The 14070-nt window shown below is 34.5% G+C and overlaps 1 protein-coding gene across 3 annotated transcripts in view; it reads right to left on the reverse strand.

Moving 5' to 3' along the window:
• LOC144979726 (ubiquitin carboxyl-terminal hydrolase 20-like) overlaps window positions 1-13751 on the reverse strand; it is a 28937-nt gene extending 15186 nt beyond the window's left edge. Inside the window, exons 1-10 of one of the 3 annotated variants that reach the window (XM_078926681.1) lie at window positions 13693-13751; window positions 5499-5659; window positions 5263-5332; window positions 4683-4796; window positions 4076-4154; window positions 3219-3404; window positions 2575-2859; window positions 1784-2075; window positions 767-858; window positions 132-313 (exon numbers count right to left, since the gene is read on the reverse strand). In XM_078926681.1, coding sequence (XP_078782807.1) covers window positions 132-313; window positions 767-858; window positions 1784-2075; window positions 2575-2859; window positions 3219-3404; window positions 4076-4154; window positions 4683-4796; window positions 5263-5332; window positions 5499-5595 — 1397 coding nt within the window. In that variant the 5' untranslated portion in view covers window positions 5596-5659; window positions 13693-13751. Of the gene's footprint in view, window positions 1-131; window positions 314-766; window positions 859-1783; window positions 2076-2574; window positions 2860-3218; window positions 3405-4075; window positions 4155-4682; window positions 4797-5262; window positions 5333-5498; window positions 5660-7479; window positions 7614-13692 lie in introns of those variants that run through there. The other 2 variants (XM_078926679.1, XM_078926680.1) reach the window with 2 other exon arrangements.
• Between the last annotated feature and the right edge of the window lie 319 nt (window positions 13752-14070).

The raw sequence follows: 14070 nt of genomic DNA on the forward strand, positions 1-14070 counted from the left end.
TTTTAGAACTATATAGAAAAATTCTAAATCGCCAAAATATTTCTTTTACTATAGCCTGAAATTGACAATATCTGAACTAGACTATATTAGTGACAAGCATGCACAAACCATTGGTCCACACCAAAATTCACCTTTTCATCCAGGACAATACAGAAGCCAGCCATCCTTGATTGACCTCCCCACAAGTTCCTCCTTTCGGTGGGCTGACCCCTCCCCCTGTCATCGAAGGGTAGCCAGAGTGGAGCATGTGGAGATGGTCCTTGCTGGGGATAGGCAGACTCAAGTCTTGGAATGTTTCTTTGGTTGTTGACACCTGGAGAGGAGTGAAACGATTCATACACATTATATAGTTGGACAAAGTTATAAATTATACCCTTTACCCCCCACAATCCCTTTTTTTTCCTTTCTTTTTTTTTTTTCATTATCAAATGTTTTTTTTTTCTAATTATCTGTTTGTATTTGTCTGTTACCCTGACGGAGACCAAAGGCCAAAATGTTGTATTAATAGTAGTAGTAATAATAATAATAATAATAATAATAATAATAATAATAATAATAATAATAATAATAATAATAATAATAATAATAATAATAATAATAATAATAATAATAATAATACTTTATTCATCCATAGGAATTTTTTTGTACAGACGTGTTGAACAGACATGATAACAAGTTAACAAATAACTAGTATAAGTAGTAACTAATATTTTTGTATTGTTTTACTTTATGAGCTATACTTACTCTTTATATTTTCATTACTTACCGTCTCACAGTTAAGGCAGCGGACAGAACTTAGAATCTTGCCATCAAACGTTTGAGAGATGATGCTGTCGTATCTCGTATTGAGAGGTTTTCCTACCAAAACAAAGATAAAATATCAAAATATAATCCATAGATCTGCCATAAGTTAAGAACAGAAGATCTGTCTCATTAAAAAAAAAAAAGAATCTGAATTTTTAGAGAAAATCGATGGACCAAACCAGCGACCTGCTTTTTACCAAGGCACTCAGTGTCAGGTTGATTTAGTAATGCCTATAGTGAGTTTAATGACAAAATGTAGGTCTGGTGATATCACAGTTATCAGGCTGAATATCACGGTTTTCATAAAGAATAAAAGAATGTTGTTTATATTTTTAAATCACTGCTTTGTAATTATCAAGAAAGAATCAATCACATAGAAAAAAAACTGGTATAAATATGCATTAATATTTAGCCACACAAAGCGCGGTCAACCATAGTATTATAAAGGACAACAAAGATGAATCAATTTAGGCATATATACTTTGTGGATAATCTGTCGATGTGTTTGCTATTACACTTTTGATGTCGCTGAATTTAAAGGTGGCATTTAAAATGAGTTGTGACCAGATGTCAAATGTCACTTGAGTCACATCTGCGGAAATGGTCCACTACATACATCTTCAAGAAAAGGCAATACCGATTGCAGCATACTACAGAAAGTTACTGATGGGTGCATAAAAAGAGTTGATCTAAAAAAGAATTATCAGGCAGCGCCTGATATTTTGAAAACGTGACTTTCACGTCTTGATAATCTGTGGATAATCTTATTACACTGGCAGATTTTGTCAAGATCGTCTTCACAATTATACATCAGTAAGAAGAAGAAGAAGAAGAAGAAGAAGAAGAAGAAGAAGAAGAAGAAGAAAAAGAAGAAGAAGAAGAAGAGGAAGATGAAGAAGAAGAAGAAGAAATTTGTTGGTAACCAGGAGTTATTGTAACTGTATGTGAGCCAAGTTAATTGAATTACCCATCAACATACTTGGTTTTCTTGTCGACTTTACTGCAGAAGGAGATGATGAAGGAACTGGCTTAGGCTCTGCATTCTGACACTCTCCCCCATCCTTGGGAGCTGATGACGAGGTGACAGGGCTGGTGGTTGAAGTAGGAGAGGCAGCGGATGTTGTAGCCGCGTTTGTAGCAGCAGCCTCAACAACACAACCTTGACCTTGCTCTTTGGAGTCTCCGCTTTCCATGAACACCTTTCCCCTACGACTTTCCGTCTCTTTCTCCAACAGGTTGGCTGTTTCTTTCATTTCTTTGGTATTGGCAACCTGATAGGATAGCACATAGTAAATTGATTATTTTTGTTTGTTTTAAAGGGTTTTGCAGCGCTTGCAATACTTTTAGGTCATTTCAGTGCCAGTTAAAAGGAAGAAAATTGGATGGTCAAAAAATTCTAAATTTACAATCTTTAAAAAGTAGACTTTCAGAGCCATAAGGCCCATGGAGCCGAGTTTATCCCAGTTTCTATAGCATGAAACGGTCAAGCAATAGCAATTGCTTGCTACCCTTTGGACACGACACAAGTCTATCACAAAGAGCTTTCAACCAGATCTAACAGACCCGGCTACCAATCACTGCAATGTCAATATTTTTAAACAATCAATGGATGACTTAGTCACAAACAATGCAAACTTTTAAAAAGACATTTTGAAAACCACCTTAAATCATTCATTACACAAAAGTTAAGTGAAACGAAAAAAAACAACCATAAAAGAGTAAAATAATGGAAATGTGATGTTTCCTTTTACAAAAATCACAAGAGCTCACCATGTCAAGAGCTGGAGTGTAGTACTCTTCTGTCCCACTGCCAACACTCAGGGCACTCAGCTTTCTCGACCTCTTGACCTCCTGCTGTATGACCTCTTTGACCCCACCACCTCCACCTTCCTCTCCACCACTCCCATTTCCATTCTCGTCTCCAGATGCGATATCCCGGCAAGAGTTAGAACAGCTCTCACTGCTGTGGCCAGAGTCACAAGTTTCGTAGTCTTCCTCTTGGGAACTGGTTGAGTCACAAGACGGCCGTCTGTTGGCCACATCGGGTGACGAATGCTTGGTGAAAAACAAAAATTATTGTGATAAATCATCATAAAATTCATTATCATTTTCATAAGTATCATCACTACCAATATCATTGTCATTACTAACAAGATCATTTTTATCAGTTCTATACAAACTGTTTTGAAATATGACTACTCTGTTAAGTAGAATTATGAATGCAAGTGTGGGTTTAAAACACACTTTATTCTGTTTTGATTTTATACCGTTTTTATTCATGAAAAAATGTCACAAATAACTGTCATTATTGTCCCATAGATTCTGATTTCAAAATGTCCCAAAATAAAAATAAGGGGAGGCAAGGGCTCCAGAGACTGAAAAAACTGAATCATAAGTAATAATAAAATCAGCACCTGCTGCTCTGTAGTGTCTGCTGTGTTATTGACATTGTTGGCGTTGTCATCGCTACTCTCAGCACACATAATGTCATCATCCCCCTCGTCCTCGTCCTCCTCTTCGCTATCATCTGACACCACGACTGGTAACTTGAGTTCCTCGTGGAGCTGATCCATAAGACATCTTAGGAATTCCTGGGCATCCTGTAAAATAAAAAATAATAAACATGGAATGTGACAAAATGTCTAGAAACAAAATTTATTTTGTTTTCCCTTGAAATTTTCATTCTCTCAAGTCATGGAGTTATGAATACAGTGACTCAATTTGTAAATGGAGACAGAAGCTCTTGAATATTTAACATCCTTCATTCTTATTTAAATAAAAGGTAATCAAATATTTTTCTTTTTATCAATTTTACTTCCACCCCCTTACAATTTTTATTAACTATTTTGATAAAAAATTTATTCCAGAATAGATGTGTGCTGAAATTTAAAAAGTGAACAATGTGCCAAACATTAAATTTAAATTTAATTCTACAATAATTACCATAATTGTAACCTCTTAATTGAAGTTTCTATAGCATTTGGCTTCCAAGAAATCTAAGAGCTAGACTGGAATTGAGAAAATGTTGATAAAGCATAATTTGTTCATCAATCGGCAGTTAATGCTGTGTTGAAAATAAATAACTGTATTTGTTCTTGATTGTTTATTTTCAAATTTCAAAAACCTCAAAGTTAAAATATTTAAGTAAAACCTTAATGTGATATCCATATAACAAAATAAACCTTAGAGACAAACTAGCTAAAAAATTTCCACCAAGATATGTAGATTTTACAATATCAAAATGAATATGTGTGTATTTTAACAAGCTCACCTGCTGTGTAAAACCTCTGAACATGGGATGGACTGCCTTGATACCTGACACAATGCCACTTGGCACCACATAGCTAGGTCTGGGAAAAATAAACAAAAATATAATATGAATAATAAGAAAACTTCCCAAGTACAAGTATATTAGGGTGCATGTCTGTGGTTTTGCCAAATTTAATATTTTCACCATTTTTCCTTTAAAGGATCTCTGTCAAAGAGGATGCACGCCAAAATAAGCATTATAATTAAAGACAAATCTCAACAATAAAACAATCAATAATGGAGAGATAGATCATTTACGAGGTAGAAAATATCTCTTTAAAAAAGATAACCCCATAGAAGTGATTCTCTCTCACCAATAGACACTATGAAGGGCTCAGGCAAAACCATATGATCCCATTCCAGAACAAATACATAGTATGTGGAAAGAACAATCGACCTAGGGGGATAGAAGAGATACTATGGCATTGTTGATCGATGTCGAATCAATCGACACTGTTCCCACAAAAGAGTGAAAGAAAGAAATTTTTTTTTTAAAAAGAGAGAGAGAGAGAGAGAGAGAGAGAGAGAGAGAGAGAGAGAGAGAGAGAGAGAGAGAGAGAGAGAGATACCTCTTTTTATGCCATAACTCTGTAACCAACTTCAAATAACTCTTGGACAACATTGGTGACTTCTCAGATCGAATCAAATGTTCACAGTCCAGAAAGTATTGTGTCAAAGGAGGGCTGAGAAAGAGAAAAACAAATTATAATTTTTGTGAAACTCATCTAATAATCAATAATTAAAATTTTCAAAAGCAAAACAAAATAAAGACAAATTCTGTAAGGATTTTTTTCTAAATAAAAAAAAACAACAACAAAAAAAAATAGAGAAGGGAGTTGACAGCACAGCACAGCTGCTTGATGTGCCTACGAGAAATTCTTGCATGATAATGATATACCATGAAATAATAAAGGTTAACAACCTTGCAAATTGTTGTTTTAACATATTATATTATAATTGTCATAAAGCTATTATCTTATCTTGAGTTTCTTTGGGGTTTATTTATAACAAACAAACAAAAACAAAAAAGGAAAAGAGTAAAAATGATAGAGATGAAACGAGCTAAATAAATCATGTTGAACTCAACTTATATTCAACAACAACAAAAATATAACAATTTTTTTAAGTAAAGAAGGAAAGAAAACTCACCAGTTTGATAAGCTTTGTAAAGCAGAGTTAAGGTAGCAGGTATTTCCTAAATTCTGAAGACCTGTCAAACCTTGAGAATAAATAAGCAAATATATTGAATCACTTGAAAAGTTATACGAATTTCGTTAATGTGTCACTAGTATTAGTATAATCAATTACTTTGCTTTGGCATTAACTTTAAGTAAGCCAACAACTTCATAGAACACCTGATACCAAAAAAAAATCATCATTATTACCTCTCGGACGAATATCTTCTCTCTCATAGTCTGAATCGGAGTCCTCCATTTGAGATGCGTTATTTTGTTGTGGAGTGTTTCCTCCAAGTCCTGCCATACTGCAGATAGTGGGGAGTTACGTTGTTCTTGTTGTTATAGACGGAAGTTTAGATTATTGCAGTCTGAAATATAAAGGATGAAAGATAATATAATGACAAATCCATGAAATTCGTTCCAGCAAAATCCTTATTCAAATCTTAGCGGCCATTTTAGGCCAATGGTAGTCACTACCGGAAATACAATAGTTTCAGGTCACAAAGTCTGTCAGTAAATAACAAAGGCAAATAGAAGTACATAGCTGCCAACTTTTCAAAATGCAAAAACGTATTATTATACGCGGTGCAGCGCGGACGCCAATTCATGTCTTAAAATGGCATATTTATTAATGTACTTAAGTACTAGAATGGTCAGACTGGAGAGCTCCGAGACCATCTCCGGTGGTTTTGCGAAATGCGGGGTACGGTGTACGGCGAAAATTTTCTCCCAAGATAATTTGTATCAGATTTTCTTCTTTTTTTTTTTTTTCTTTTTTTTCTGGATTTTTTTTCTTTTTCTGGATTGGCCAAATCGTACTAAGTAAGATTTTATCATACTGGTTGGCAGATATGGAAGTACATTTATCTGCCTTTAAACTAACATAACTTTTCTTCTGCTTATCTGATTTTCACAATTTTGGTAAAGCACTTTGAAAAGCACTTTCTAATGACAAAGGTTCCATTGAGCTCAATCCAAGTAGTAGTAGTAGTAGTAGTAGTAGTAGTAGTAGTAGTAGTAGTAGTAGTAGTAGTAGTAGTAGTAGTAGTAATAGTAATAGTAATAGTAGTAGTAGTAGTAGTAGTAGTAGTAGTAGTAGTAGTAGTAGTGGAAGTGATGAAGATGTCGTGGTGATGGTGACTGTAGTAGAAATGGTAGTGATAAAGGTGTGGTTGTGGTTGTAGTAGTAGTAGTCGTAGTGATGATAATGTGGCGGTGGTGGTTTTAGTAGTAGTGGTAGTGATGATGATGTAGTAGTAGTAGTGGTGGTAGTGGTTGTAGCAGTAGTACTAGTACAACCACCATCGCCACTAATCTATCAGGGTTTGTTCTAGAGTTTTTAAAATGCTACTAGTATAGTATAGCATATTATATTGACAAATTGACAAATTGAATAAATAAACGCATGACTATGACAAAAGATCCACGGTGAAGTGAAAATATAAATTGAAAGAAATGCTAACGCGAGGAGCTTTCGGAAGTCCTACCCTTAGCCTTTGACTTAGACTCAATAGTTAACAATAGGTCAACTACCTTGTGTGTCACTCAACATCAACATCTAGCGACATAGTGTTCAACAGGTAACAATAACACTATAGTGTTATATGAATGTCGCTAGTTCGCTAGTGATACTGGAAATAATAAAACCAACTCCAGGTCCAGATGCCACAAAAAAATAAATGAAATTGAAATGTCTGAAACTCATTTAGCAAACACAGTAATTGTACATTCCATTTGAACTTGAGCTTGAACTGAAGATGATTTCCATTTTCAAATTTTCCCCCCGTGCAGTGCTCCTCTCAGTCTCAGTGAGGACTAAGGACCGAGGAGGCTGTGGTGACTGGTGAGTTTTGTGAGTTAAGTTTGTTGAGCGTCACGGTTTGTTGATTGACCGTGCCGTCAGAAGAGAATGAGATGGAAGAGCACTCTTAGATTCTTGAGCATTATTGTCTTTTCAATCGTTTAGTGTAATATAAAATGGGGAATACATCGATGAATTAATTAACACTAATAAAAACAAGTTGAATTTTTGTTGATTTGCACAAACATGGCGATGGTGGAAATGGAGTGGGCTGAGTGGGAGTGGATGAGTCGAGTGTTTGCTTTTGTGGAGTTCATACATTATCTCCAAGATTTTATTCCATAGCATATTATAAAAGCGTTGTTTTTAATTAAATTGAATGCTTACATTTAGATAATAGTGCAGCAAATCATTTCGAGCTTACATTGTTTTCGTGATGTAGACAAGGTAGCAGAAACAACCATAATTTTTGTAGTTGAAGGCTTCATCAATCTTTTTCCGGTGATTTGCAATTATTCATCTTCCGGTTTTAAAATGTAGTGATTGTTTGTGCTAAACAAAGCCAAAGGGTTTATCGTCATCATCATCATCATCATCATCATCATCATCATCATCATCATCATCATCATCATCATCATCAACATCGTCGTCGTCGTCGCCGTCATCATCATCATCATCATCATCTTCATCATCATCATTATCAACAGCATCATCATCATCATCATCATCATCATTATCAACAGCATCATCATCATCATCATCATCATCATCATCATCATCATCATCATCATTATTATTATTATTATCGAAGTGACTATTCTCATCCCCCTAGTCTAGGATGCTAGTCTTCATAATAGTAGTCCACAAGTTTAATCCAAAGGTTGTAATGCAGTAATTTGTTAAATTTCCTGTCACAAGTTGCACAATTAAAAAAAAAAAATCAATCAAATCCAAATCGCAAAAAGCCGGCGACGTTTTTTTCGGTAATCCAATCGGCCGGGGGGGGGGGGGGGGGGTGAGAATAGAGGCAGCCTATTATTATTATAATTATTATTATTATTATTATTATTATTATTATTATTATTTATTATTATTATTATTATTATTATTATTATTATTATTATTATTATTATTATTATTATTATTATTATTATTATTATTATTATTATTATTATTATTATTATTATTATGGGTCGGTATCGGAAAGCTGCTTTGACTTTGAACGGAATTTATTTATTTTCAGTTTTGTACGCAAAAGACGCTCGTTGAATATCTCCTTCTTCTTTACAACTATATTTGCTCAAGCGCCGTGTTTTATCACAGTCACAGTGAGTATTACGCCAGAATTGACGGGTAGAAAAAAAAAAAAAATGACATCAAACGGTATTTAATGGGCTGGATCCGATGCTTAAATCTGAATTCTGAGGCAAAACTGATAAATATAATTTCATTAGTTAAGATAAATATATTCAAAGGGAAGAGTAAGTTTTGTTTCATAAACTTTTTAAAAAAGAGAGAGAAAAAGAAAGAAAGAAAACTAAAATTATGTCCTAATTCTTATTGTTTTAACAATAAACAAAATTATCTACATCGAGTCAATTTTGACATACTACCAGATTTAGGGCAACGTATAGTTATATGCAGGCCTGATAACCCAAATTATTGTTATGGGCTAATTGATGTAATGGAAATACTCTCAAACCAACGCAAACCATGTTCCGTTACAATGTTAAAACGAGCTCATAATTGCGTTTGTATTGTTATTAATCTGATGATGATGATGATGATGATGATGATGATGATGACGACGATGATGATGATGATGATTATTATTATCATTAATTATCATTATTATTATTATTATTATTATTATTATTATTATTATTATTATTATTATTATTATTATTATTATTACTATTATTATTATTATTATTATTATTATTATTATTATTATTATTATTATTATTATTATTATTATTATTATTATTATTATTATTATTATCATTATTATTATTATTATTATTATTATTATTATTATTATTATTATTATTATTATTATTATTATTATTGTACTTAAGACCTGCAAATTAAATATTATGTGCACTTGGGGTGCGTCACAATGTTTCCAGAGTGCTATCAATAACACTCCATATGGGGTCTGGTTATAGTCACTGAAGTCTGGGATAATACAACCGTAACTAAAAGTTGAAAATGGAATTCTTCGGATAAAAAATAAACCTTCCAAAAACACACAGTTCGTGGTGCCCAGAGTAAATGCCGAGTGGAATCCCGGTGTCAACTGTACTATTTAATTTTACTAAGCTTCCCTGACTTTGGAAAAGGTCGCAACTGGGAGATGGAGGTAGCCTTTGGAGAATGAGGTTCGTCGGGGCAGAGACGCCGTTTTCTCTGCACGTAGATAGAAGCTTCCTGGTCTCTGTGCCGGTGAAATGAGACAGTGGGTAGCAGCCAATAGACTACATAACATACAGTCCAAGACCTGTGACCTGTCTGACATTGGCCTCTCTGCATCAGTGGGACGTCAAGGTATCAACCATTGTGCGGCTATGTGGTCTAGTGGTATGACACTCTCTTTCGGATCGGAAGGTCCTGGGTTCGAGCCTCGCTCGGCGCATAGTTGAGTCCTTGGTCTCTCACCGTACTCAGGTGTAAAATGAGTACCGGGCCGTTAGCAGCGTTGTCTCCGTCCGAAAAAAAAAATGTAATGTCGCCTTACAGTACAGTCGTCATATCCCGTCCTAAATGTTAAATGTTGCTGTTGGCCAGGGATCCATTGTAAAGCGCTTTGAGCACGTCTAGTGGATATTGCGCTATATAAAAGCTCAATGAGAAACCGTTGGCACTAGTTGTGGTAAAAGGTCCGGGAGACATGGAGCATCCTGACTGGGGCTTTCATGACTGTTCATGAAAAGAATTTGCGAATGACTGGTGGAATTCATTTGTCGTTATCCTGAGGTCGAGTGGAGAACCCATCGCTTACTTTAACTTAAAAATAAGAGTTTGTTTCTTTTATGAGGCCGAGGGGGGGGGGGGGGGTATTAAAATTTATGGATGAGCAATTACTTTTTACCGGCAATATGGTCTCGTAGTATGACACTTGCTTTCGAATCGGAAGGTCCCGATTCGAACCTCGCTCGGCGCATAGTTGATTCCTTGGAAAAGACTCTTTACTCATATTCTCTCATCGTACTCAGGTGTAAAATGAGCACTTGGCCGTTAACAGTGTTGTTTTTGTCCGAAAATTTTTTTTGTAATATCGCCTAATAGGCGTCATGTCTCGTTCTATATGTTGCGCGGTGCTGTTGGTCAGGGACCCTTTGTAATAATAATAATAATAATAATAATAATAATAATAATAATAATAATAATAATAATAATAATAATAATAATAATAATAATAATAATAATAATAATAATAATAATAATAATAATAATAATAATACTTTATTGCATCCCAAAAAGGAAATTTTTTGTACAGACATGTTATAATTTACACATAAGATAAAAATACAATGGAAATAGGATGTATATATATTAAAAAGGAGCAGCACTATAACCAGAGCTGCGCTTTATAATATGAATAATTTCAACACTGTAAAATAGTTAAAACTGTCACTATAAATTGAAAATTGAAAAGATTGCAAAACAAATAAATTAATAAACTAATATTTATATTTTTAAAAAGTAAAAATGAGAAATAATTATATAAAATGATTATTGCTTGTTGTTATAAAGCCTGATACTGGACGGCAGAAAAGATTTTCGGTGTTCTCTCTGTTTTCGTTGAAATAGAGAAAGGGCGACCACTTCTTTCTGACATAATAATTGATGGTCTTAGTGGATGATACTGGTCATTTAATATTTTAGTTATTTTATTTATACAAAATTTCTCGTATAAAAGATCTACATCGTCAACATCATTTATATAGCGTTTAATGGATTTTTTAATATTTGAATTTATTTTGTTCCTTTCCACTGCTAAGCAATTGCCTCCCCAAGCTGTTATACAAAATGACAAAACACTTTCGATTACTGCTCTATAAAATAATGTGCAGAGGGTTTTATCTATTCTAAACTGAGAGAGTTTCGATAAAAAATATGTACGTCTGCACATCTTATGCCTAATTATTTTCAAGTGTTCATCCCACTTGAGCCTGTCATCAATCGTTACACCAAGGTATTTGTAGTGAGGAACTCGCTGGACGAATTGGTCCTTTAATTTTAACGGTTCTATCGGTTCCTTCACTCTCCTAAAGTCAATCACTAGCTCCTTTGTCTTGCTTATGTTAAGCTCTAGGTGGTGGGCATCACACCAAGACACAAATCTATCAATTTCTTGCCTATAAGCCACTTCGTTGCCATTTTTTATGAGGCCTTGAAGAGCGGTGTCATCTGCAAACTTTATTAAAGGTACACTCAGGTTTTGACTTCTACAGTCATTCGTGTATATTGTGAATAATACAGGGGACAATACACAACCTTGAGGAGCACCAGTATTTGTAGTTATACAGGAAGATTTGTTTTGCCCTAATTGAACATATTGTGCTCTCTCCGTAAGAAATTCGAGCACCCAAGCAATTATATACTTGTTTAAATTCAGACTAGTCAATTTTTGAACAACCAACTGAGGTTGCATTGTATTGAACGCTGAAGAAAAATCTGCAAAAAGCAATCTGCAATAGCTCCTATCGTGATCTAGATGCCTGTAGATGTTGTTTGTAAACAGCAAAATGGCATCCTCTACGCCACGTCCTGGTTTGTAAGCAAATTGATGACTATCACTCAATGGCATAAACTGATTCCTAATTTTAACAAGAACAAGTTTTTCTAAAGATTTCATGACTATTGAAGTCAGTGCAACAGGTCTGAGATCGTTCATAGTTTCAAGTTTTTCTTTTTTTGGAACAGGAATAATTTTTGAAGTTTTCCAAATTTCAGGGATTGAAACGCATTGGAGGGACCAGTTAAAAATATGTGTATAAATGGGGGAAAGCTGGTGGGCACATTCTTTTAATAGTTTTCCTTTCAATCCATCCGGCCCAGCAGCCTTCCTCTCGTTTATTTTCGAAAATACGAATCTCGTTTCCTCTTCACTGACCTCAATAGTCATTTCATCTTCCAAAGCCCTGTCTAATTTATGTTTTTCATTTTCAATATCAAATTTGTTTGCTGTGTCGAAACGTGAATAAAATTTATTTAAAGTTTCAATTTCGATATCTTCTGATATAATCGTGGGCTTTGGATTATAGTTCACAGCAGTTTTAAGCCCCCGCCACGTGTCCCGTATATCCCCAGAAGAAAAGCATTTTTCAATTTTATTTTTGTACTTATCTCTACAACTAGATATTACCCTCTTTATCTCTTTTTGTTTTGTTTTCAGATCTTTTTTGTTTCCACTAGTATAGAGAGTTTTCTTTTGGTTCAATAAAAGTTTTAGATCTTTTGTTATCCAAGGCTTGTTGTTAGGATAACATTTTATTTCTTTTTTACAAGACACTAGCTGTTCACAGAATTTTAAATACTCACTCACACAGTCATTCAGCTCATCCACACTATCACATGATTCGATAAAAACATTCCAGTCAGTGCATTCAAAACAACCACGCAAATCTTCACACACACTTCCATTCCAGATCTGTACACTTTTCCTTACTGGTTTTACACGTTTAAAAACAGGGCGGTAGGTGGGGAGTAGCAAGAGCATGCAGTGGTCAGATAAACCTAATGGGGCACGGGGTAAACATTTATAACTATTTTTAATATTACACAGGAATAAATCTAATGTTTTTTTGTCCCTTGTCTCGCAGTCCACGTATTGATGAAGTCCCGGGAGAGTAAAATCGTTACATTGGTTAAAATCGCCAGTGACCATCAATACGGCATCGGGTGACTTAATTTGAATGTCCTGTATTTCTTTCCTCAAAATATTTTTCGCTGTGTGTTGTCTGATGATGGTGGAATGTAGACGTTGATGATGATGACATGAGTATATTCCCGGGGTAGGTAATATGGTCGTGACGAAACAGTAATAAATTCAATATAATCGTCACAATACATTTTCTTTATCTGACAGTTATTGGGGTGGCACCATTTGTTGTTAATATATGTGCACACCCCACCCCCAGTTCGTTTATTTACATTAGTCCGATCTCCTCGAAATAGTGAATATTGTTCAATATTAAAACATGATGATGGTATGTGAGGAGATAGCCAAGTCTCTGTTAACGCTATTATGATTATGGAGGCTTGACGATAGTCATTATTAAAACGACACAGTGAAAACAGTTCATCAATTTTATTTTTCAGTGATCTTACATTACCTGTCACTACACAGGGTAAAAATGGACGAAAAGGCCGTCTGTTAAATTTTGTTTTTATTCCTCCCTTTCTCCCCCTCTTTCTTACTTTAAAAAACGATGTGTCAATAGTGGGTGGTGGGGGTGACACGGTTGGAGGGATCGGAGAGTCTCTGGAGTATAAGTTATCGATAGGCTTATTTTGGCAGCAAAATCACAGGCTAAAACACCATTTATGCTTATAAATATACTAATAAATATAAAAATCAGGAACAATATATACTTCACATCCATTTTGAATAAAAATTAGGCTTAAATTCCGACGATTGAATGATAAATGAATAAAAATATGTGTAGAAAATAGGTAAACATTCACAACACGTCTGTTGTCGCCGGAAGCCAGCGCCAATGCTTTGAGCCCGTTTAGTGAATATTGCTCTATATAAAAGCTCACGTTTTTATTATTTTATTTTTTTTCCAATTTTTTGAGTAAAGTTCTTTTATTGTGCAGCAACTTAGGTATTGTGGAAAATAGTGCATCTCTACCCTCGACTAATATTAAAATTACTCATACATATTATATCTTCACACACACACACACACACACACACACACACACACACACAAATGCTCAAGAATGTCAATCAATAAAAACAAAAAT

The sequence above is a fragment of the Berghia stephanieae genome, chromosome 9 (assembly GCF_034508935.2).
Source record: "Berghia stephanieae isolate SIO BIC M18660-M18661 chromosome 9, UCSD_Bste_1.3, whole genome shotgun sequence".
NCBI classification, from domain to species: domain Eukaryota; kingdom Metazoa; phylum Mollusca; class Gastropoda; order Nudibranchia; family Aeolidiidae; genus Berghia; species Berghia stephanieae.